This window comes from Corvus cornix, chromosome 5 (genome assembly GCF_000738735.6).
Source record: "Corvus cornix cornix isolate S_Up_H32 chromosome 5, ASM73873v5, whole genome shotgun sequence".
NCBI lineage: Eukaryota > Metazoa > Chordata > Aves > Passeriformes > Corvidae > Corvus > Corvus cornix.
In genome coordinates this window covers 51,076,636-51,101,120 of record NC_046335.1, presented here as the reverse complement: position 1 = coordinate 51,101,120, position 24,485 = coordinate 51,076,636, and the positions used below count along the sequence as shown (strand labels likewise).

The 24,485-nt window shown below is 37.0% G+C and overlaps 1 protein-coding gene across 2 annotated transcripts in view; it reads left to right on the top strand.

Annotated features, from left to right (window-relative positions):
• Window positions 1-23,990, top strand: part of INSC (INSC spindle orientation adaptor protein) — a 131,328-nt gene extending 107,338 nt beyond the window's left edge. For both annotated transcript variants that reach the window (XM_019282226.3, XM_039553374.1), the window contains 6 exons: window positions 3,112-3,283; window positions 5,451-5,629; window positions 16,532-16,598; window positions 18,446-18,601; window positions 19,254-19,330; window positions 20,685-23,990. In XM_019282226.3, the coding sequence (XP_019137771.1) occupies window positions 3,112-3,283; window positions 5,451-5,629; window positions 16,532-16,598; window positions 18,446-18,601; window positions 19,254-19,330; window positions 20,685-20,813 (780 nt within the window). In that variant the 3' untranslated portion in view covers window positions 20,814-23,990. The remainder of the gene's footprint in view (window positions 1-3,111; window positions 3,284-5,450; window positions 5,630-16,531; window positions 16,599-18,445; window positions 18,602-19,253; window positions 19,331-20,684) is intronic.
• The last annotated feature ends 495 nt before the right edge of the window (window positions 23,991-24,485 follow it).

Below are 24,485 nucleotides of genomic sequence, written 5' to 3'. Positions count from 1 at the left end.
ACTCATTCATTCCTGTGTAGAAAAAAGAAATTATTTCCCTTCAGAAGACTTGATCTATGCAGTAACATGGTCACACATTTATTTTGTCACTTGGATTAAGTTTCTACAACAGGGCTATGCTCATAAGGATGTAAGTTCCTGGCATTTTTCCAGTTATCAATACTGAAATATCAGTGATCAAGCGTTTACTGAACGCCATTCCTCAAATGCAGGGGCTCCTCAGCATCTTGTTGCATTCATGGAATTCATTTGTTTGCATTATCTGGCTAACTGGTTCTTTTGTATTGCCAAGGTGATGAACAGATTTGACATTTAGCTGATTACTTCACCAAAATTAAACAGAAAACAGGGCAGCCATCCAAAGTTCCTTTCAGTGTGAAACCTAATTATAAAAATGCTTTGAGCAGCAATTTCTTTTTGGATGTTAAAGTGCTTTTATTAGATTGTTCCCCTGTCATTTTAAAATTTATTGCTAGACACTTATAAATGGGGTTGCCTGCTGAAGTAGAGTTATTTTATTTTCTATATTTAAGATGAGAGGTAAAAGTGTATGGAGCAAATTTTAGGCTGAATTTGTTAGTATTTTACATGTTTCTGAATAAGAAGGAGAATAACTAGTGCTGGCTTTCTCAGACCCAAAATATGTAATTTATCTTTGTGTCGAATGAAATAATTTTTTATTCACAATTCAGCAACTCCCAATTTCCAAAAACTATTACTTAGCAAATAATGAAATCAAATATATGATTTAAAAGTTGAGTACAGCCCTGTATTTTTAGGAGCTTGTATTATTAATGTAGATTTACACAATCACTGGTGATAGAAAAATCTAACCATGTACTTGTACCTGTCTTTCATAATCCATTACCTGCTCTCAAACAGCATAAAAGCAGTCTTAGGTCATTTGTCAAGGTCATCGAATAAGAGTTGGCCAAGTGAATTTTAAACAGAAAATTTAGAGCTGAAGACTGCTGAACAGATCTTAGAAGTCTTGTGAAGTATTTTTTTGAATGTCTTGGAATATGTTTAACTTTTTATACTGCCTGTTGTTATTAACATCCTTTGGACCCCAGACAAGGTGTGATCTGGGGAGATTTCAAGGTGACAAAATTGTGGGATTTTGCATATGATATTGTCTAGCACACTTTGGGTACTAAATCGTCTTGTGAGGACATAGATTAATTCTTGACACTGAGATCTATTAATATACCTTGAAGCCCAGTGAATTATGTGAATCTGCTGTTTCAAGCTGTAGAATTCTGCCATAACTAGGAGGAAATATTTTGCTGTAGGTAGATTAATGTTGAAAGCTTGTCAAGAAAAAGTTTAATGTTGAAAATTTATTCTTTCTATTTTTGCCAGTACCAGAGCTTCTACAATAAATACCATTTGTGATCTGAGGAAAAATAGAGATATAATTTCTTCTATATTTATCTGTGTTATTAGAGTTTCAATGATATAGTCTATTCCCTATTAAAAACTGCATCCCAGTGAATAATCTTACAGAAGGTAATTTTTACTCCCATCTGAGAGCTTTTCTCGTAAAATAGAGTAACTGTCAGTGCTTATCAAATAATTTAATTCATGCCCTTTGCAGGACAAGTAATTAAGATAACTTAACATTCTGTATTAATAAATTTAAAAAATGAGAATAAGAGATTTGCTAAATACCCTTTTATGAAGATAATGGATAGATATTAACATGGATGCTCTGAGGAAGCTTTGAGTTAACAGAGAACACAGTCTGAACAACAGAGCTAAGAAAGAGTCTAAGTGGTTGTACAACACAAATGTGGGTTTGGCTTTTGTTTGAGTGTAGAAGTATATTTCAGTACTAATCCTTCTCAACTCCTCTTTGTATCTGTAAAGTGTCCAGAGCTGGGGGTGCTTAGCCTGGAGAAAAGGAGGCTCAGGGGAGACCTTATCACTTTCTACAACTGCCTAGAAGGAGGGTTGAGCAAGGTTGGAGTCGGCCTCTTCTCCCAGAGAGCCAGTGACAGGACAAGAGGAAATGGCCTCAAGCTGCACCAGGGAAGGTTCAGGCTGGGCATCAGGAAGAATTTCTTCATGAAAAGGATTGCCATGCATTAGAATGTATTGCCCAGGGAGGTGGTGGTGTCACCATCCCTGGAAGTGTTCAAGAGATGACTGGACATGGCACTTAATGCCATGGTCTAGTAGACAGGGTGGTGTTCGGTCATAGGCTGGACTTGATGATCTTGGAGGTCTTTTGCATCCTAAATGATTCTGTGTTCTAACTACTTGCTTGTCAACGTGATAAATTATTCAGGGCTATGTTAAATGGGGAGAAACACATTGGTGCTAATTTGAAATTTCACAGATTATGCCTCTGTGCATGGAGAATGTTCCCTTCCTGCACTTGGTTGCTAACAATGATCCCAATGGATGTGCTCTGTGGCTGCCTTTCATTGTGTCAGTGAGTCTCCTGTAATCTAACCAATATGTGTGTAAAAGATCTATCTGCCTGAACTGTGTAAGAACACTTCAAACACTCTAAAATCATAAACCTAAGTCATTTCTCATTTTTCTGTTTCCCTTTGAAGTCAGCAAGGGATATGTGGACCTGGCTTTAATTTAAGTGTTCTGCAAGCTCATCAGGAACATTTTGGCTAGGGTCATCTTAATAGTATTCTTTTCAATCCTGTGTTTGCTTTGGGACAATTTCAGGGAAAAGTGTCAAATGTACCTGTTTAGAGCTTAGTGCATACTCAGGTTCAAGTCTTGTGGAAGACCTCAAATGAGGCATAGTACCAATTAAATGCATTTGCTTATCAGAGCTTATTTTTGGATTCATTTTTAAGTTAGGATGTCTGTCAGAAAAGATTTTGTTTGACCAAAATTGATTTCATGGAAACATTAAGGAAGAAGGAACTGCAAGGCTTTTGGCAGGTCCACAAACTCATGTGCTAAACTCATTTGTATTTGCTAAACTGAAGCTTCCTGCATCACAAAGGCCACCAAGCTTAGGTTATTTTTGAAAATAAGTTGAGTAGTTTAGTCACCGCTGAGAAAAGACAACTGGAAAACCATCTTTGGTTGCAAAAGTGCTTCCTACAGTATTTCTAACTTCTACCTATTGTTATTTCATAGGTTGATGGGATACTGTGCCTGGCTGACATCCTCACTGATAACAGCCATTCTGAAGCTACTCATGCAGAAGCAGCTGCAGTAATAGCCCAGATCACATCTCCACACCTCACGTTCACTCAGCATCTCAGCAGCTTTCTGGAAAATATGGAAGAAATTGTGACAGCACTTGTCAGTAAGTTTTCTGCAGGACTTCTGAGTTCAGTTAAAAAAACAGAGCAGGACTCTTTCATTAGAAATATTCCCTAAATAAGGTTTACCATACTTCCCTTAACAGACAAAATAACAATTTTAAATTTTGAACCAGAGAATTCTGAAATTGTATAATATTTTTTACTCCAGTCCACATTTGAATAGAATTTATGCATATTTGTAAAAATAATATCTGTGTGAAAATCTACCTTAAGAGCCTCAGGAAAGAAAGACTCAGCAAAGCATTCTCTTGTCTGATGTTTGTCTGTAAAAGAGCAATATTAAGAGCTGCTAACCTTCATGCCTGTTCTATTTTCCAAATTTGCTAGAACTCAAGCTCACCACTACATCTGCATTTGTATGATAATTCAGAGGAAAAGTAGTGTGTCGTATAATTTATAGGTATTGTTAAAAAGAAATAAAAGATCTGTCTTTCTTGTCTAGGCCTCTGATCCATGGTAAAAAGAGACAAAGGTAACAGCAAGATTTTTCTTAACCTAGGTCAGTGAGGATAGTTTAGAAAAACAAGATGACATTTCTCACTACTTCATAAAGAGAAGAATATCTTATTTCTGGCACTGTGCTCCCTCCCTCTCAAATACCAGAAGCTTTCATTCAAGCATTCTCTTCTCTCTAGTTTGGAAATTCAGTTTCCCAGAGCTCCACGTCAGAATTTACTGTTTGGGTTTTCTAGTTTGATTTCTCATGTATAATGGATCAGTACATTTGGATGTTTTTCTAGTGAGCCCAGTGGTTACAGTTAGACTGCAGCATTTCAATTTGAATGCATGTTTTTGTGTTTGGGGTTTTTCTTTTTTTAAAGAAGAAAAAAAGAGTAGTACCAGTGTTTGAGGATTCTGCAGTGGCTGGGAATTTTCTGAGGTGTATTTAGGAATTCTTCAATAGGCCCAAACAGAACTAGCGATGCAAAAATCAAGGGAACAATTTATTCCTGATGTCTGGCAACAAATGGAGAAGCTTGTGCCGTGACATTGCCCTGAATCAAGCAGGTGAAACTAACCTGTGCTGAGCTTGATTCTGTTGTAGCTAGAGGCATCTGTCCTGATTTGTTTCAGATGATTTTCTGGGTTATTATAGTGTACCAGAGCCAAGGGCCTATCTGAACAGCCTATCCAGAAGGAATTAGCTGGTGGATCATTTCCTCAATTGTTGCTGTTTAAGTTCCACAGGAATTTTAGTGATATATATTCTGCCCAAGAAATGTAAGCATTAAAAATGGAACACGTATAACTTTGCAAGAGCCGTTTCAGTAATCACACACCAGTTTCCTTGTAATATTTATAACTCAGTAATTGAATTACTGTAATATCTTCAATTTTTAAACCATGCAGAAATCCCATTACCAGGTGATTCACATCTTAGTTAAAGTACATAGGTACAAGAGATTAAAAGGTAGCTGTCTCTTCAGCACTTCTTATTGAAGTTGAAAAATATGCAGGATGATTTTCGACTACAGAGAATTAGATTTAGAGATAGGCAACATGTATATGTACCTTTTTCTAAAGAAGAGGATGTATAACAGAATTATTCTCTTATGGGGCATTTACTGTTAGCTTTCTGCCTCCTGTATTTAAAGCTTTATTTTGAATAACATGCAGTGAAATATTCCCAATAGAATGGTATATTAGGTAGAGCATATAATTCATTAGAGGTTGTAGTAAAGTGGGTGTTGGTCTCTTCTTCCAAGTAACAGGTGATAGAACAACTGTAAATGGCCTCAAGTTGTGCCAGGGGAGTTTTAGATTGGATATTAGGAAAAATTACTTCATGGAAAGGGTTGTTAAGTGCTGGGAAATGCTGCCCAGGGAAGTGGTTGAGTCGCCATCCCTGGAGGTATTTAAAAGCTGTGCAGATGTGGCACTTGGGGACATGGTTTAGTGGTGGACTTGGCAGTGATGGGTTTGGTTGGAGCTGATGATCTTAGAAGTCTTTTTCCACCCTAAACCACTCTATGATGTTACATAATTGAAAAAAATCAACTTTATTTTTTGTTTCCTCTTTATCTCGATGTTTATGAACTTGATATTTGCTAATAAGATCACTATTGCAAGTTGCAGATGCTTAAATATTGCCTTTAAATGCTGCAATGAAGGAATGACTTTTATTCAGTTTATTTTCTGCATTCCTAGAACTGTGCCAAGAAGCCTCATCAGGTGAAGTTTTCCTGCTGGCTTCAGCAGCTCTTGCCAATATTACTTTCTTTGATACCATGGCTTGTGAAATATTGCTCCAGTTAAATGCAATGAAGATTCTCCTAGCAGCATGTTCTGACAAACGCATAGTGGATACTCCATATTCTCGGGATCAGGTGAGGAATTTCTCAGCAAGCCACTGTCACATTTGTGTAAAAGCCAACAGATTTCAGCACTGTGTCTGTTTTGGCATAGTCAGACCTAAGTTTCTTTCATGTATTCCTTTCTTGGCTCTTTTCAATATATGCCTCTTTCTTTATCTGCTTCAGTTCCTTCCTTGATTTTGGTTTCTTGTGGTTTTTTTTTTTTAATGAGCACTACAAAATATGACAACTTTAATGTGATTTCCAAAAAAAAAAAAAAAAAGGTGCAGTTTCATACGTCTAAGATAGTAAATTTTTTTTTCCATCATGAATTTGGCCAAACAGTGACACAGAGACCCGGAGAGGTGGTCGATCTCTGTCTTTGGAGTGGTTCAAAACTTGACTGGATGGAGCTTTGAGGCAAAGTTATATATGGAGCCTAAATAAATGGTTGTCAGCTCAAAGAAGAATTAGCTCCAAAAGCTGAATAAGGATCTGATCCCCAGCCCATTGACGTTGGTGGGCTTTGGACCAAGTCCTCACTGCCTGGTAGATGGTTTGCAAATTTTTATTGGCAAATACTGCTAATGTACTTTTGCCTTTCTCTTTCCTTCTTACCACTATTTTAATTTTTTTTTTTTTTTGTAAAGGGACACAGAATACTTATGGTCTATGGTAATGCACAGATGAAATCAGAGGGAATTCCTTTGCTCCTCTCAGGAACTCCTATGCAATGGGGTGCTGCAGAGGCACTGGTTATTTGGCATCTCAGAGATTAATTTTGCCTCGGCAGAGTAATGTGCATGAGGCCCGAGGGTTCCAGCAGTCACTGCTGAGGGATGGAGGTTGGTACTCAGCTCCCTTAATCTACTTCTGTTCAAGAGACCTTGTGATTGTAACCAGAAGTCCATCGTTCAGGCCTCACAACCTTCCCCTTCACACCTCTGAAGTAGCCAAGAGATGAATTATGGTAGATTTAGGATCTGCACTGCCAAAGAAGGCTTTGTTCACCCTTAACCAGGAGCTAGGCCTTGGAGATTAAGGCACAGTGGACCCTAGAAACTGATTATTGGTGTTCTACAGGGGTTACTAGGTAACCTAGCTCATATTAATAACACTTACTAGTTTTTCAGCTCAGGACTGTGCATAAAAAGATAGAATTAAGCCATAATTACTGTGCTGCTCTTTGGGCAAAGTCAAGGATACCAGCTGTGGTGTTGACATGGCTGTGTACTAATACATATGTAGCATTCTTCAAGTCCTTTTTGTTTTATTCGTCCCGTATGCTCTCATAGTTTTGATTTCCTTATTTCTTTATGCCCTCATCTGAATTCTGCTGTCACCTGTGAGTTTGCAGTTTGCTGTGAGGGTAGCACACCAAGCCCCTTCTTTTTATGAGGCAGGCAGACATTGAAAGAAATACCTATGACTTTTTTTAGGTGACAGACTAGTTCCAGGCCTTTTACAACCTGCAAGCTGCAAGTTCATCTCACTGGCTGGATGAACAGCAAACTGAATGGCATCCTTCCAAGAACTGATGAGATTTCATCCCCCATAACCCCTCACCTTCCATCTCAGAATGCAAAACTAGAGCAGAAAGGGTGATATTCTCTGTGGTGTGCTGCAGGAAGCTTCTGAGCCGACTCCTTGGCTCCTGCAGCAATGGGAAGTATAAAATCCTACCTTGGGGTCTTCTTTTATTGAGCACTGAATGTCCCGGTGGGATCTGAGTGCTGCTCATCTTGTCTTTTAAGAGCTGCCAGTCAAGAAGTTTTGGTAATGTGGAAGTCTTCCTTCAAATTCCTGAACAAGTGTGTGTTTGACTAAATTGCTCCCCTTGTTTCAGTCATGTATTTGGGGGTGGGGGGGGGTATCTGCCAATTATGGCAGTCTCATGGAATACATTGTCTTTTAAATTGCTCTGTGCCTAGTTGCAATGAGGAAAATACTCTCAGCTGAAAAGAAAAAAAAAAAAACCAGTACAATACTATATTTTATAAGGGTATCATAAATTGCCATTTTGGTTTTTGATTGTACATCCTTTTAGGTAACTAATGTAGTCAATATCTTTTCCCAGTATATATATTATTATGTCCCAGGCAGTAGACATTTGCCTAGGGAGATGTACATTAAGGATGAATAGGTTTGAAAATTTTTTGATTCAAGATTTTATTTTGGAATATGCAAAAAAATGTGAAATGTATTTTCATGGACTAATGCCCATTCTGAATGATTAAGTCATCCTGACCAGTCAAACAGATGATTTGGAATTGAGTTATACTAGATGTTGAAACCATTAAACGAATTAAGAAGATTCATAGCAGACACAACAAAATATTATCTGAATTATAAAATTGTATAAAAGAGCTCCTCAAACTTAAATGCTATGTTTTTCATACAAAACTTTAATTGAATTAACACAGCTAGTTATAGAAAACCACCTAATATTTCTGAGTATATTACTACTTTAGCATTAATGCTGATTTAAGAAAGTTTAATTTGCTAGACTGAAGTGTGCTTTACTCTGTAAGCCAAAAATGGGAGAAAGACAGCTGAAATGCAGGGAAGGAACAGTGAACTTTGTTTTCCTTTGTGCCATTTTATCTCATCTTAAATTCACACTATGTCCTTCTATACAGGACATAGAATTATTATTAATTACCATCCTCTGTGATGGTACAAATAAATAACAGTCTTCCCAGGAGCTGGATGTTGGATACATTGTGTGTTGTCTGCAAGAAGTATTTTACTGCTCAAGCACCTTTAAAAATGTTCTGCCTTTTGACTTCTGGAAAGCTTTTTTGTGTAAATGATAACAAACATTTCCTGTCTTCACTATCTGAAAACCAAGCTACTTCTTCTTTCAGTTCCAAGGCAGTGTTAGATTAGGTCAGGAAAGAAATCTAGAACTGAGAGTTGGACTTACTGATAAACAAAATTATCGTTGTCCATTTTATAGAAGCATGTGACAGTTTCTGTAGCCAGCAACATTATACTGAGATTCCTCAGTATTTAGCAAAAAACATGGCATAAGTATTGTCATAAAGCAGTATTTTCCAGATTCCTTAGTTATTTTCCATATTCTTTAGTCCCCTCTTTTGGGTCAAAATGCATATGAATGTACCATGTTACTTTTCTTTCTGCGGGCAGTTATTTTCTGAAGAGGGGGTTTTTTACTTCAAAGAAGTATAAAAATATCCTATCAGAAGGGCTCATGCCTAAATTCAGCAGTGTAGTATATACAGTCTTAATGGAGTTTAAGCCCTGTCAGGAGAGGGCTTTAGCCAAACCCCTTATCATTCAGGGTCTTCTTGACTTTAACCATCATCTTAGACTCTACATGGAAAAATATGAAATATGTATGTGTGGGCACAGTATGTTTATATATAATAAAACTTTTCTCTCTGCATTCCCACTTGTCTCTTCAGTGTTGTTAGTATTCTCACCTTACCTGTGAAGTTGTGGAGGTATAGCCTAACACTTTCTGATCTTCTCTTATTCAGGCAGACAAAGAATTAATGTGCAGTGAACACATTTTAAAGTGGTTATTCTTAGGTCCAAAATCAGTGAATTAAGTTTCAAAACAGTTTGAGGTGGAGAAAGGCTATTAAGTTGGAAGGAAAACATGAAAATGGTTGCTGCTTTTTTTTTTTTTCTTTTTCTTCTGATAAATTCTTTCCTGTTTTCTTGGTATTTGGGAGATGCTGCTGGTTTTGTCATTGAGATCTTCTCTCACTTAAGATTTTAAATCCTTAATACCATTTTTCCTCTAGGTTCCACATTTTTTCTCTGCTCTTCATCTTTCCTTTCCTTATCAGGCATTTGTGGTTCTTTTTTTTTACCGTCTTTCCTCACTTTTTTCCTCCTTAAATAGAGATTATAGTGTCAAAAGGAGATTAGAGACAGTTGTTACTTTAATACAAAGAAGTTTTGCTTTTTAAATATTGTTGAACCCCAGGTAAAACACTTTGAGAATTATGTTTCTAATGGGAAGAGTATTAACAGCTCTTTTAGATTTCTTTTGAAAATCCCTGTCTGTATGAGAGAAACTTGCAGTACTACTTCTCAATGTGAGGTTCTTGAATACTGGGGAGTTTATTAACAAAGCCTTCACATATGGACAAGGTCATAAAAGGGTATCTGTACCATTTTCTTGCACAGGTCTCTGTTAATATCCAGCTCTGACATTAGTACCGTGATCTCTGAGAGGCCTGGCTGTGCACTGTGCTTGGTAAACTGTACATTAAAATTGTGGGATCCTTTCCAGTATTGACTAGATCACACTGAGAAAACATGATTTAAACTAATATAACTAGAAAGAGAACAGATAAATTAAAAAAAAAATATTTAAAAAAGCTTAAGAAATCAAGAGAAACATGACTGCCAGTAACAAATGAAAGAATGAAAATTAGGCCAAAAGTCACCTATCTCAATTTAACCACACCATTATATTATTGATATTCAAATAAGTTTCCCATGTAAGACTGTAATAATAATTTTCCTGATGTCTTTTTTTTCTTTTCAACTGGGTTATCTCTTTCTTTTCGTGCACTGTTGTAACTGCTAGGCTCTGCCTAGCAGGCTGCTGCTCCCTGAGAGCTGAATGAGGGTTTCCTAGGGCCGTGCAATCAGTCACACCCCTGAGTCCATTTTGGACAGCCCCTCCATCTGGCTCTGGCAGCCAGCAGCATTACAATGCAGTGGTGGTAAAGAAGGCAGAGAAGGGTCTCTCATGAGGGTGTGAGATGGCTTTAATCACATCTTGTCCCCATGATGTTCAGACGTAGAGAGACCCCGTGAACTGGGTGTGGGGTGGTTTTGTCAGGGGCCCAAGGGCGGTCACTGGGCGGGGTTGGGGTACAGGAACAAATAGGGAGAAACCGAGGGAGTGGCCAGGGCTAGGGCAGGGAACAGGGGGATCATGTGAAATAGGAAAAGCAGTGGGTTAACCGATCCCCACATCACACATGTGACCAGCATAAATAAATAACAGTACTGACTGGCATTATGTGGTCAGTGTTATGGATTGTTATACTTCAGGGGTATATCTCTATCTTAAGCACTAAAATTTTTGAGACAAAATTCCTGCTTAGTTACAATTCTGCCTTTCATATTTCAGATTCTATGCGGGATAAGACAATGTGCTCCCACTTGCAAAGCAAGGAGCTCAGTTGGAAGAATAAAATCTCTGCTCAGTTGAAGAGCTAATTTGTATTGAAAAGCTAATTTGTACTCTGGGGAGATCAGATGTCTTAGGTGCCTTTGGCTGGTTGAGCCTGTTTCAAAACATGAGAGGCTTTTCAACTCCTTGGAGGAAGTCTGAGAGATGGTTATTCTTTCCGCCCACCAGGTTTTAACCTGAAAGACAGAAAACTGTGGCCACTAACTCAATCACTCTTCTAGTTACATGCCCTGGTTTATGGGATGTGTTCTTTCACAATGTGACCCATACAGGGTGCATGTCCTATGTGCTTTTTTATAAACAAATAATGTGAGAACCTGGATATTCTGCCTATTCCTTATCTAGATTAGTCAGCAATAGGAAGTAAAGTAAATAAAAATGTAGTAAAGACTTCCTTTGTTCCAAAATATAAGTTTCCTACAGCTTTAGTCCCTGTTGCTATGCCTCAGCATGCCAAGAATACAGTTCCCTGGCACAGACTCAGAATAAACCTAGACTTTGCAAGCAGATCCTGTCTCCAACCACTGTTATTATTTTATGGGGATGTTAGCTTCTTCTGCACATCTAGGTGTATTTATTTCCTGTTTTCAGGGAGAAAAACTAAATTCCCAATCACAAATATGGCTATCAGAAACAATTGAAATTATTTTCTCTTTTTAAGCAATATAATGCCCCAGAAAATATTTCTAGAGACTGCTTAGTGAAGTTTTTTCTCCCAGTAGATAATATCTTGAAAAGTTTTTTCTCCCTCAACTTGCTGTAATGCCTGTTCTTGATCCCTGCTATATGTACTCTTTTGCTGTCTCCCTGTGGATGGATCTTGAATTGTGATGTTCAGATGATTTTAATTTGCCTTCAGAAACAGAGACTCTGTCTTGCTTCTGAGTAGTTTTCAGGTGCCACTTTGTTTCTGAAGATGGGTATCTGGAACTTCGCAGGCACACTATCATTTATGCTTATGTCATTTATTTGAGTGAATTACAAAATGCTCCTATAATATGTACAAAAATTAATATTACTTAGCAATCAATCAGCCTTAAAGGAGTAATTAACTAAGAGAATTAGCAATTCTATATTGATCTACTTTGCCACTTTATTAAATTACTTGCTAATTCTTTTTTTGAGCTCGTGTCTTCCTTTTTATGTCAGGGCTGTTGATAAAAGCCTACTGAGCAGAGTGCCTTTATTATCAATAAAGGTATATTAGCATCACACCTTCCACCTCTGTAGACACCCCCCTCCCACAAATGAGGTAAGAGACCCTCAATTGTGTAAGATATTGGCCCTTTAACAAGCTAAAATATGTGCTTTCATCCTCCAAATCCTATGGCATCTTTCTTCCTGAGTAGCTGTTTTTACAATAATGGGAGATACTTTCAGATCATCTTAAATCTCGCACTAAGGGAAAGTTATCAGAGAAGCTTTCTGTTTCTTAAGTATTCTTTAAGTTTAAATCTCTTTGATAGATTTACACAGATTTACACTTTCAGTGTATCTTATTTTATAGCAAAGCATTTGTGTCTAGTTTTCACTTTTGCATCAAATATTCAGTACCTCTGTGCACTGGTTGGTGGGCATTAGTTGCCATTAGTTGTTTAGAAAAGTGTTACATTATAGTGTTAGTAATTACATATTTTAGCAACAACAATTTTCAAGGTGACTGCAGTTCGAACAAAACTATTTTAAAGGTTTTTAATTAACCGTGGTTTCTCAAATTTAAATTGCTCTTGACAACTCAAATTTCTACAGTTTAGTGCAAAGCAGACTACAGAACTGAAAAGGAAGGTTCACCACTCATAAATTCAATATGTCTGAAAGTCTGAGGGAGTGGAAGGAAGCTGTGGAAATAAAAACAAATTTTAAATTATGAAATATATGTATAGAATAACCAAAGAAGATCAACACCACCAATTTTATAAAAATATATGATATTGTCATTTAAGAGAGGTATCTGTTTAATATCTGTTAACTTATTTTGATTATAAAAATAGAGATATTAAATTAGATTTCAGACTAATTTCCAGGGCAACTGCAAGACTAAGAAGATGATGCTGTATTGATGTTTGAAAAATATGAAATAATGACACTATTTTTAAAGTTAATTTATTAAATAGGGAAATTTTCCAAGGACCTAAAGGCACCCTTCCCCCTCAAATATGTCTTTATACTCAGTTCACCAAAAACTATTTAATGATGAACCTTCAAAGCTTCTTGATCTTAGATGTGGTTTTTTAAGTTCTGAAGGTTAACTACTTAGTCTCTTACTCTTGTGAAAAATCTTACTACTCCCAGTGAAATCTCTGCATGTTGATATTTTGCTAAGTTGGTGCCCCTTCAAAAGGTGCTAAAAGATGAGCTGGTCTGAGAATTCCTTTCCTGAGCTTTTGCATTTTCCTGTGTCTCAGTGCTCCGTGGTTCAGGTGTGTAGAGCCGAGCACGCAGTAACAGGCAGGTGTTGAGCGCGGGATGAACCCGGCAGGCCTGTTCCACTGGTTGTTTTTAGCAGTGTGACTCGTGATGCTGACCTGAATCATCCAGCTTCCCTCTGATGGCAAAGAAATGTCGTAGGCCTTCCAGGACCTGAAGGGAGCCGACAGGGAAGATGCGGAAGGACTTTTTACAAGGGCATGTAGTGACGGGCCAAGGGAGAACGGCTTCAAACTGAAACAGAGTAGGTTTAGATTAGATAGTGGGAAGAAATTCTTTGCTGTGAGGGTGGTGAGGCACTGGAACAGGTTGCCCAGAGAAATTGTGGATGTCCCATTTCTGGAAGTGCCTGAAGCCAGGCTGAATAGAGCTCTGAGCTACCTGATCAAGTGGGAAGTGTCTCTACCTATGACAGTGATTGGAATTAGATGATCTTTAAGGTCCCTTCCAACCCAAGCCATTCTATGTTTCTATGCTGATTATTTGTTGATCAAGTCTATTTTTCTGTGGTCTTCATTAGTACAGTGGATTTAGGGCTGCCAGCTCACAGAGAAAACTGCAGCAACCAGGTTTATCACACTGCTGTGTTTTAGAGAGGCACCTGCAATTCTTGATGGATTTGCATGGCAGGGAAAGGAGTGTGGACCAGCCTGGGTCAGTCTATCAGAGAGCACTGCTAAAACACAGATACCGGAAATGCATGGATCAAGATCCACCTCCAAAGCAAATCTGACTAGCAGAGATACAGATGCTGAGGTAGGGAATTATGCTGGATTCCCTGAACAAATTTGCTTAATAGCACATCTACAAATCCCAGAGGTTAAGACATCACTAGGGAACTGGAATTAGTGGGTGATTTCAGCACATTCCTTCTGCATGGTAGGATGATACTGGCAGATGACCAGGGCTCACATGTCCTGCCTTCGGGATATCCTCTTTCTTATACTTTGAGTTGACCACAAGTTCATTGCATGGCTTAGGAATACAGAAAAATTGCAAGAATCATAAATTGTGTCAGGTGCCAGTGCTTTGTAATCATGGAGTGTGCTCTTTTACAGGATCAATTACTTGAGCAAGTAATGAAATTGATATTAAAAATTGAAATTGAACGGTAGAGATTCCATGTTAGATGTCTTCAAGTCTTTCAATTATGTCAAAGTTATTTCAGTTCTAAAAGAGGTTTTAGTATCTTTTTTTTCCCCAGTAATTTTCAACTATGGAATGAGGCTTAGGCAGTCACTTTTATCTGTATCTGTTTGTGTGCTCCATGTCTCACAATAACATCTGAACTGGTTTGCTGATTCAACAGGACTTTGTAGTTATTTTTGAGACTGCCTAAGGCTTTATGAAATTTGGAGCCAGATAATGGGAAGAGAGTCTAAGATAAAGATTGCACTGTAAGCCTGGGTATCATTAGACAAAAACCCCCTAAAAATCTACATCTAGAGATGTAGGGAGACATGCTACTGGAAAACATCTATTTATGTTTTTTGGTAAACTCTAAATCCAAAAGAGATGAGATTTCATTAATGCCAGTACTCAGGGACGTATTACTTTCTGAAATCAAGTCTACGTTTGTTTGGGTTTTCCTCTAGAGTGTTTACCTTTAGTAGGAAACTTCCTTGAACTTTGGTCTGTATTACAGAGGAAATTTTCATGTAAGTTGCATGAACTTTAAAATAGGAAAGTGTAAGGGAAATAGAGCATTCAAAGTCAACTCTTTATTCTGCTTGCCTATTATACCTTTACATTATCCTATTTTGTTACATTGTTTATATCACAGGAGAATGAATTTTCTTGGGAAAAGAAAAATCTATCCATATGGAGTGAGCTAATCCATGGCTTAACTACCATTTGAGTCCTACTAAGATTTTAAAAGATAATATAGGTAGAACTTGATGGTCATTGATCATAAGGGTCTTTTTTACACCCCTCTGAAGAAGGTTGCATACAAACCCATTAGGGTAGTCCATAAACCTTGCAAAATATGGGGGCCACATAATCAACACAAAGGAAATACAGCTATAACCTCAAATAATTTTTTGGTGTCAAAAGATGCACACAAACTATTTTTATGTATGAAAATACTTATTAGACAAAATAAGTTGAAGCAGTGGAATAATTGGCATGTATTCAAATTGTGGTTAATTGAATTCTTCATCTGTGGCTTAGAGAGCCACATGGGGTACAGATTCTGCACAGAGGAAGCAATTTTCATTAACGGGATATAATTTAGAATGAGAAAACATATACACTCTGCCTGCAACACAGTTAATAATTAATATGGAATAAATACATAGACATACACTGAGTTACCATATTTCTACCTGTCACTCTAGAGTTTCAGCAACTCATTTGCATGCTAAGTAAGTATATTTATTCAGAGAGATGACACTGTAACACTGCCTTCCAAAGTGGAAGACCTTTATGTCACAGCATCGGAAATGAGTCATCCTTGTTTTTAAAATGGCAAAGTGAGATCAGAATGATGATTTGATCTCATGCCTCCTTAGATCTAAGTTTGCTGGTTTCTGAACTGACACTCTACTGTTAAAAAGTTGATAACCATTTCCAAAACTGACCATTATTTTTGAGGCTGGTCAGTTTTCCTGAATTAGATTAGAGAAAATTTAAAACCTCTTAAGAAAGGATATTGTTTTTGTTTTTCATTCTGGCCATCTCTAGCATTTATTATTTGGTCTCTCACATATACTGTTAATATTGAGATGTGTCTGCATGCATAAAGCAAACTATTTGAAGGATGAAGAAGAATGTCTTGCCAGATGTGTGAGAAAGTATGTGATATCAATGAAGGGAATGGGGGACTGAAAGCCAACGGCACCACAGGGTCCAGGCTCTGTCAGTGGCTTGTTGCATCACTTTAAGCAAGTTGATTTACACCTAACTTCAAAAACAGTTAAAGCTATTTGGGATAAGAAATTCTGTAAATCAAGATCTCAGAATGTGCTTGTGCACATATCAACACAGAATGTGTTGGTACAAGCCTGACCATGGTCTTTACCTCTGGAAAGGTATAAACAGATTTTTAAGTCTAGTTCCTTTTGTGATAGTGCCTTGACATGCACACCTTTCTTGACTTCAACAAAACTGAAAAATATTCCTTAAATATTCCCTTGAATCAAAGCTCAAAACTCCAGATCTCTTGTGAGGATTCTTAGCATTTCACCTGAACTGATTCAGCTCAATAACAGCACTCCCAGATGTTTGCCATATTTCTGCCATATTTATTTTATGAACCACAATGATATTTAATATTACTGAATTGTAGGACTAGACTTCATATTTCCTTCTCTTTTTAACAACAGGTGGTAACAATATTGGCAAACATGTCTGTGTTGGACCAGTGTGCTTCAGAAATCATTCAAGGAAATGGTATGTATTTTAGCTGAATTATATTTTTTTAATTTATTTTTGGAGAGTCTGAGTAGATGAGAATGTAGGACTTACAAGATAAAGGAGAAAGGCTTCACTAATAAAGCTTAATTTTATATCCTATCTCAGCTGGATATTGCACATTGCTGCAGGGTGCAAAATGAGTCCTGGGGGTGGTTCTACATAACAAATAAAATGCCACTGGTTTAGAAAACTTTGCATTTGTGACCACATTGCTGGTGTTCTGTGTGTGTGACTTACTCCTAGATGCAAACCTACGTAGTAAAAAAGGTTTCAACAACCTTTACTGTGGTAATTACACAACGTGGCAATTCTTACAAGCTACAGGTCATCACCTGATGCTGAGCCATGCATACCTGCGTTTTGTGTCACTTCTTTCACAGGTGTTCAGAAGTATTGCATACTTATTACTGTACAGCAATTGCCAGTTTTTTCCTCACACTTCTTTGAATACCACATTATGCAAAATTCACTATGTTGAAGAAATCCTGGGTGTTACTGGCACACCAGAAGTCCGAAAAGTTAATAATTCTGTGAATGAAATAGAGGAAGATGTAAATGCTGTATTAATACACCTACCAGCAAATTCAAGGCCAAGCAATATAGTAAGACAGGTGCCTTTTTTTTTTTTTTTTTGGTGGGAAACATTAAATTACAGTGAAAATTCATATATATTGCTTTGCTAGGCCAAGTAACTTTGAAAATTCATATATATTGCTTTGCTAGGCCTAACTCATGCTAGGCACTGCAGTGGATTGTCAGGGACAATGACACCAAGTAAAATTGCTGTATAGACTTCCTCATGGAAGTTCACAAGAGGCATTTGCCCCCTGGCTTTTGAGAGGGTTTGACATTCATTCTGTGTGTAAAGTCTTTTTTGTGTCTGCCTAATGTTATAATAAGCAGGTGCTAGTCAGAAGTGACATTCTGAGAATGGTCTTTGAATGCTGGAGAATTTAGATACTTTCTTCTCAACTCTGACTTTTTTGTATGCTGATTGATTATTATCTAGCTGCATGGTTCTGATGATAATTCTCTGAATTATTTATGCAAATGTTCTAACAGTTAAAAATCCTCTGATGCTACCTGAAGTAATCTGAATGCCTAATAGCATATGGAGTCTAATAGCACATAATTGTCTTTACACTTAAAATAATCTAGAAAAGAGAAGTCTTTTTTTTTTTTTTTTTTTGTGGTACTACGAGAAGAGTACCAACTCCTGCAGGCAACAATAAGTTAGTGAAGCCACTTTGACATGGATGACATTGTCTCTTCTGGAGTGAAGAGTTAGTCATACAGTAAACTTCAAGAAACAGATGTAATCGTTCCCTTCATTAAAGGATTCCTCATTCTGAAATACCCTTAAACAGTTTGAGAAGGAAACTTTTAAAGGCTTGCTTAAAAATATGTAAACAAACAAAAAATAATTACTTTAATTGAGACTGAAACTTCATTTAGTGAGCTGAAATATGCCATTACAGGTTTTTCAGGTAGCAATTCCCTTCAGGTTAATTTAGAAGAAAATAAGGAATTGCATTTAGTTGACCGAAATAAATTTGTGAAATTTAAAATACCAACTTTTAGAGGAGGAAAGAGTTAGTGCATTTTCTAGTTCCAGAATTTCTGTAGCTTCCTAGTGGAGAGAAACTTATGCACAGATGAGATGTGCCTGAGTGCTGACGTCCAAATTGCTGCCCTCCTTTTTGTATTCTCCATGTCCTACCTGGGCAGTGACTGGTCTGTATTAACCCAGCTTTCCTTTTCCCTTTAATGCACTGAGTTTTTTTGTTGGAGAGAGGATAACGATGGCTCTTGTGTTCTTTTAGGTGTTCAGCTTTTAATGGAAATGCTCTTTGAAAAGTCCTCCTCAGGAAATCCAGCTGAAGTTGCCGCTTGTGAGCGAGTCCAGCAGAAATCTGCAGTGACCCTGGCACGGCTCAGCCGAGATCCCGAGGTGGCAGATGCAGCCATAAAACTCAGCTGTAAGGATGTGTCTTCTGCTTAATGGCACTGAAAGAGGGAGGAACTGCCAGTCATGGAGAAGCTCTTTTTAATTTTTAGCCTCACTTGGTAAACTTTATGAAAGATATTCCCTATGGAGTCTGTCCAGAGAATGACTGAGGAGATGGAGCTAAATGAACCTCTGGCTCATTTCCCAGAGGAACCTGAGGTGCAGCATCCACTCAACACGTAGCTGTGCCTTACTGTGCTGACTGACTCTGCTGCCTCCTCCACTCCTTTATGTAAACCCTTGTGCAGGATCTGTCAGGGCACAGAAAACCAGGACCCCAGCAGGTCCAGATGTGATGAATCCAACGGGAGGGAAAGTGTTCTTTGGGTAGGAGTTTTTTAAGGGTGCATTGGAGGATAAGTAGGGAAGAAAATGGAGTTACAATTTCCACTCTGAGAGAGCAGTAGCAAGTAAACCCAATTTATTTGTTTATGCTTTACAACTATTAATTATCACTGCTCTGAACTGCATAGCTCCATGGAAAGTCCCTTAAGTATTTGCATATCATCTTTGCATTAGAGATCATATCTACTAAAAAAAGATAAATATGATGCATCTAAAAAATTCTCAAAATAAGAAGTTGTTTTTCTAAATTATTTCTCCTGACACTCTTGTGCACTCAGGTATTCCTCGCCTGATTAAACTTTGCAGATCACCAACAGAAAGAAATAACAGTGATTCTGTTTTAGTGGCATGTCTGGTATGTACATTTTAGTGTTTCTTTCATGCTTATACTGGAAAATTAAGAAAAAAAAATCCCTATAGGTTTCAAAATGCATAAGTATTGCAGAAATGTTTTGAATTCATGTCAGGCTCTCCTGCTTTTCCCCTTAAGCATAATCCTGTACACTGTCAATTATTCATCATCTGATTGAAGATTTAACACATAAGGAAAAATGGCTTCATCTTCACATAATTGGGCACCAAAGAATTTCACTGGGACACTTTGGAATTTAAGGATGCATTAATTCCTAAATTCCATTCTGTGATGGTTCTATGTTTGTTGAAATTAGCCTTGAGTCATGGGGGTAGCAGCCCTTTATCCACACTCACAAGTATATATGAAAATATCTATGTAAAGCATCCAAAAAGGGGGAAAAGTATTTCTTGCTTCCACTCCAATTTTTTGTTCTATTAGTGTCTCCAAGACAATGTAGTGCCCAGTCAAGGAGTGGGCAACAGAAGAGTAACATTTTCTCTGCTGAGGAAAAAGATCCCCGCTGCTGGTCCTGCACCGCGTGGACTGTGAGCCAAATGCCAGAGCTGAATGATTTCACTGAGCATTCTGTGAAAGGGCCCTGGGAACATGAGTGATCTAGGGTTAGGACACAAGCTGTGATGGATGAAGACTGAAGAATATTGTTTGACAGTGCTTTATGTTATTAATGTTGTTTTAAATGTGAAAGTAAAGCTCAGTTATTGCAGCTTGTTCGTTTAAAGAGGTCTCATTCATGATGAAGGAAGTATAAATGTGAGCATTGAAAAAGCTGTGATTATTCTTCCTACATGCCAAGAAGACTTGTTAATCTTGTATGGGTAGAGCAGAGACCACAGAGCAATGGCAGCAAACCAGACTATGATTTTTCTGTCTCATTGAAGTTTTTGCTGCACATTCCTTGAATCCATGCCTATTGCTTGAGACGTTACCTACCTCCCTGTCTCAGCAATTCTGCTTCTCCTGATATTTTAGTAACTGCCTGAAGACATTTTCTGATAAAAATGTGGCAAAAATATTGTCCTTGACACATAAGATGCTTCAAGTTCTGACAGATATTCTTACTGGTGTCTGAGGGCTTGTACTGTGCTCAGAGCTGCTGCTTAGGTCTAGAAGTAATGTGCCCCAAAATAATTGTCATTTAATAACTTTGCTTGAGGGAAGTTTTATCTGACAGATGAAGACAGTAACGAGAGATTACCCAGGTAGCAGAATTCATAGACCTGCACAGTTCAGTTTTGAGTTCTGCCTATGATTTAGATATGGCTATTGTGGACTCCTGCAAAGAAGACTTTGCCAAACCTGTCTGCATGGCAATGATGCTGTTTTGTTTTTCTAGGCAGCCTTGCGGAGACTGGCAGTTATGAGTCCTGGTGGACTGGAAGATTCAGACTTTCAGCAGCTGGTAAAGCCCAGACTTGTGGATTCTTTTCTGCTATGCACAAATATGGAAGAGAGCTTTGTATAAATGGGAGCCAAAAACCTGTGAACAATATAGGATGATAGGTATACAGTTAGCTAACACATGCACAGTTTTATTTTGTTTTAGTCCTATTGTTATTTATGACTTATTTATTCTAAACCCATGAACATGTGGTTTGTAGGAGCAAAGGAACAGAATAAGAAAACTTGTTTCAGTGGTTTGCAAAGGTAATTTTTTATTTTCCTGCCAAGACACACCAGACCTTATCATTGCCATCAAACAAAATGTTTTGTTTAATATAGTTGAATTAAGGTAATGAAGCCAAGAATTTGTTGCTCTGATGTTAAATGCTTCTAATGATGTTTTATCACTGATATTTTTCTATAGTTAGGACATTTTGTAGGTTTTTTAATAAATGTTTTAGCCTTATCTGTATTAGAAGAAAAATAATCCTAAAAGCTGCAAGTATATACCTTGAAATGAATGGGATGTTACAGTGTGAGTCCAGTTCTTAACTATTTTTTAATAGAATAATGTAACTGAGAGAAAAATTTCCAAAAAATGTTCAAATACTGGTTTCAAATGATGTTAGAAGACATTCTTAGGCTGTATAAAGATGTGCTCCATTGGAGGATACAGACTTGTAGAAAGTTCTCTATTTACGTTGACTGAAATTTCCTATAGAAATTCATAGAATTCTAGAAAAATCTTTGATGGTGTGTGTGTTTTAGTTCATAACATGAAATTTTCCACCTATGGTTTAGAATCATTACACAGTGATAATTTTTTCTCCTTTCCAAGCCTTACAAGAACTGGAATTGCTCATGTTCAGACATGTTTTTAACATCCAAGCTAATGTTTTTGTGAAAAGCTGTTCACACACATGCTAAATAATCTGAAGAGTTTAATTAATTGTAACTTGAATTTTCATTTTCCTGGTTTTCTAACTAGCCCTGTATTTTTTAAAACTTAAATGGGACTTTTAGGAGCTCTGGAAGTTGAGAAGTGGATGATAACCTAAATAACAGACATGATTTTAAAATAGATTTTTTTTTACCAACATTCTTCTTAATTCTTGCTTTTTCTTTTCATCAAGAAACTACATATATTGAAAATTACTTAACCAGCAATATCTTAGTAGGGTTTTTTTTCCTTAACTTCTCACAAAGCACTCTGTAGAATATGAAATAAGATATAATTTTTTCTTGATGGCTTTCAACCGTTGCTTTGGATCATTTTATGATCAGCAACTTTAGGATACTAGGATATCTGCCAAAACCCCCCCACATTTCCTTCTTACTGTACTCACTTTGTAGATATACTAAGAAGCTTAATTCATTAATGTTTATTTAGTGTTATGTGGTGTTCAGATGAAAGGCACCAGGAAATTGTGAGCTGTGGTTGCCTTCCATATTTTCTGTATACATGAAATCTGTCTTGCTTCAAGCATTGAGACAACGATGGCTACTTTTTTCTCCCTTGATTGTATGGGTTAAGAAGTCTCTGCCTTAATGTCTTTCTTGTGAGCTCTTCGTTTAATAAGCTCTATCTTGACTGAATTTTAAAACCTTACAAAACATACAACGACCTCTGTCATGAGCAGCTATTCAAAGAAATAGCAAGCACAGAGATGAATTCTGCTTTTTTTGTTTACCTTGAGACAGCTTCTTAAGTTTCAAAGATTGTTAAAATGTATGGTACTGTAAAGCTTTAAAAATATTGTATGTGATGGACTTTAACACTTTCCTTGCTAAGCGGAAGTACACATGTGAGCCATGGATGTCTCGGTATAAACAATAAATTCATAAATTTCATTGAAAACTAATTCAAAATAAGATTGTGTTGCTATCTTTCTGATAGCATGGCAATCCCTGATAAAACACATATCAAATTCTGTAGAGAATTGCTGTACAGAACCTCATTCTGTCAGCTTCAACTAACACCAGAGATATGAGTTTCTAGATGGAGTAGGGTTTATCCCATAATGGGTAAATTTAAAATCTCATTTAAAATTTTTCTCCACACATACACAGCTCTTAAGAAAATGCCATCATGACTCATAATGTTTTAATGTCATTTCTAACACGTCAATCAAATATTCAGTGAGCAGGTTGGCAACAACTAATTTGCTCTCAAATACAGTCATGTGAACTGAATTTACTACCGATACTCTCAATCTGCAAATACATGTCCATAATTCTAGGCCCATTTTGTCCATTTATGTGTACATATTATGAATGTGTCTGTTTATATTACAGGAGAAAAGTACATTTAGGTGGAACTCATATTTGCAGCAGAAAATATATCTTGAAAGAGCCATTTCAGCAGACCTCTTGTCACCTAAGTGTCCTCAAAACCATTTTAGCTAGGTCTGATTTTTTCACGTAGAGTTGTGCACTTTATTTTTGTATATGTTAAGGTTTATGAGAAAATAAACATACCTCTAACATTACCTCTTGATTCACTTGGAAATATGAGTCATTAAAAATATTGATTTACTTTTCTCATTACTTCTGAATGAGAATTCTGGATTCTGAATGAATTCTGGATTCTAAATGTTTGCTTTGAAAGTGACTCCTCAGCTTTTAAACAAAACAAGCCAACCAAACAAAAAAGAACTGTTTAAGCCAGAATAAACATTTTTGCTTTCAATGTAGTATGAAACAAAATATTTCATATAAAGAGATTTTCACTAAAATAAGTATTGTGGTGGGACAATCTTTGGACTCCCTATGTATATACATATACAGGTGGGAGAGAGAGAGGTGGAGAGTATGTGTAATACATTCACAAATCAGCTAATTTATGTGGACTCATTGACCTATACTGTATGTAGCTTAAGTATTGGTTTAATCTTCCTGGAAAATGAATGTTAAACTTGTTAGAAATGTTGTAGTTTCACTTAAATTCTTCTGAACGTTTTCAATTTTGTGTGAGGTTAAAAATGCTTAACAAACATGCAGTGAGCTGCAGGATTCTTTGTAATTTTGATTTACACTCCAGCAACTTTGGACAATGTCTTCAAATTTCAGCTTTCGTTTCAAACTGTTTACAGATATTCAGGGCCCAGATGTTTCATTCATAGAACAAAGTTTGGTTTTTCTCAGTTTATTGTGTACTTGGTACATGAATCACTTATGTGGAATGTTACTTGTCTGACCTTTTCAGTTTAAAATAGTATTTGTATCTACAAAGAATAAAATAACGTCTTTGTAAATTGCATATCTTAACTATTTTTTGGGCTTGCCTGTTAGTATACAGAAGACTGGATTTCAACTGTAGGGTTTTGCCTTTGTACAAGAGTGATTCTGGTATCTTATATGGCTTGTTCCAAATTTTTGTGTTGACCATCTCCTTTTAAATAACAGGAGTAAACAGTCAAAATAACCTTGGCTTTTGTATTTTGAAGAATCTGCTTTGATTTTAAGTTTAAATTTATATTAAATTTAAGGTATTTAAAGAAGCACTCTAAACACTGTAAATTATTCACCAGTGTTCCCATTTTTAAAGGGAGGGGAGGGAAGATGTCATTAAGCATTGAAAGAAAGGTCTAGGGCGAATTTGTTAGTTGGAGTTGGAAGTGCAGAACTGGTGGGAACGTGCGTAAATAATTTCAGCCCTTTACAAGTTAAAGAACTGGGAACAAGAAAAACACAGGGCCATCTAATCTAGATAATTATATTCTTTGTGAGAGCCCTATCTCTGTTTTCTGGCTTG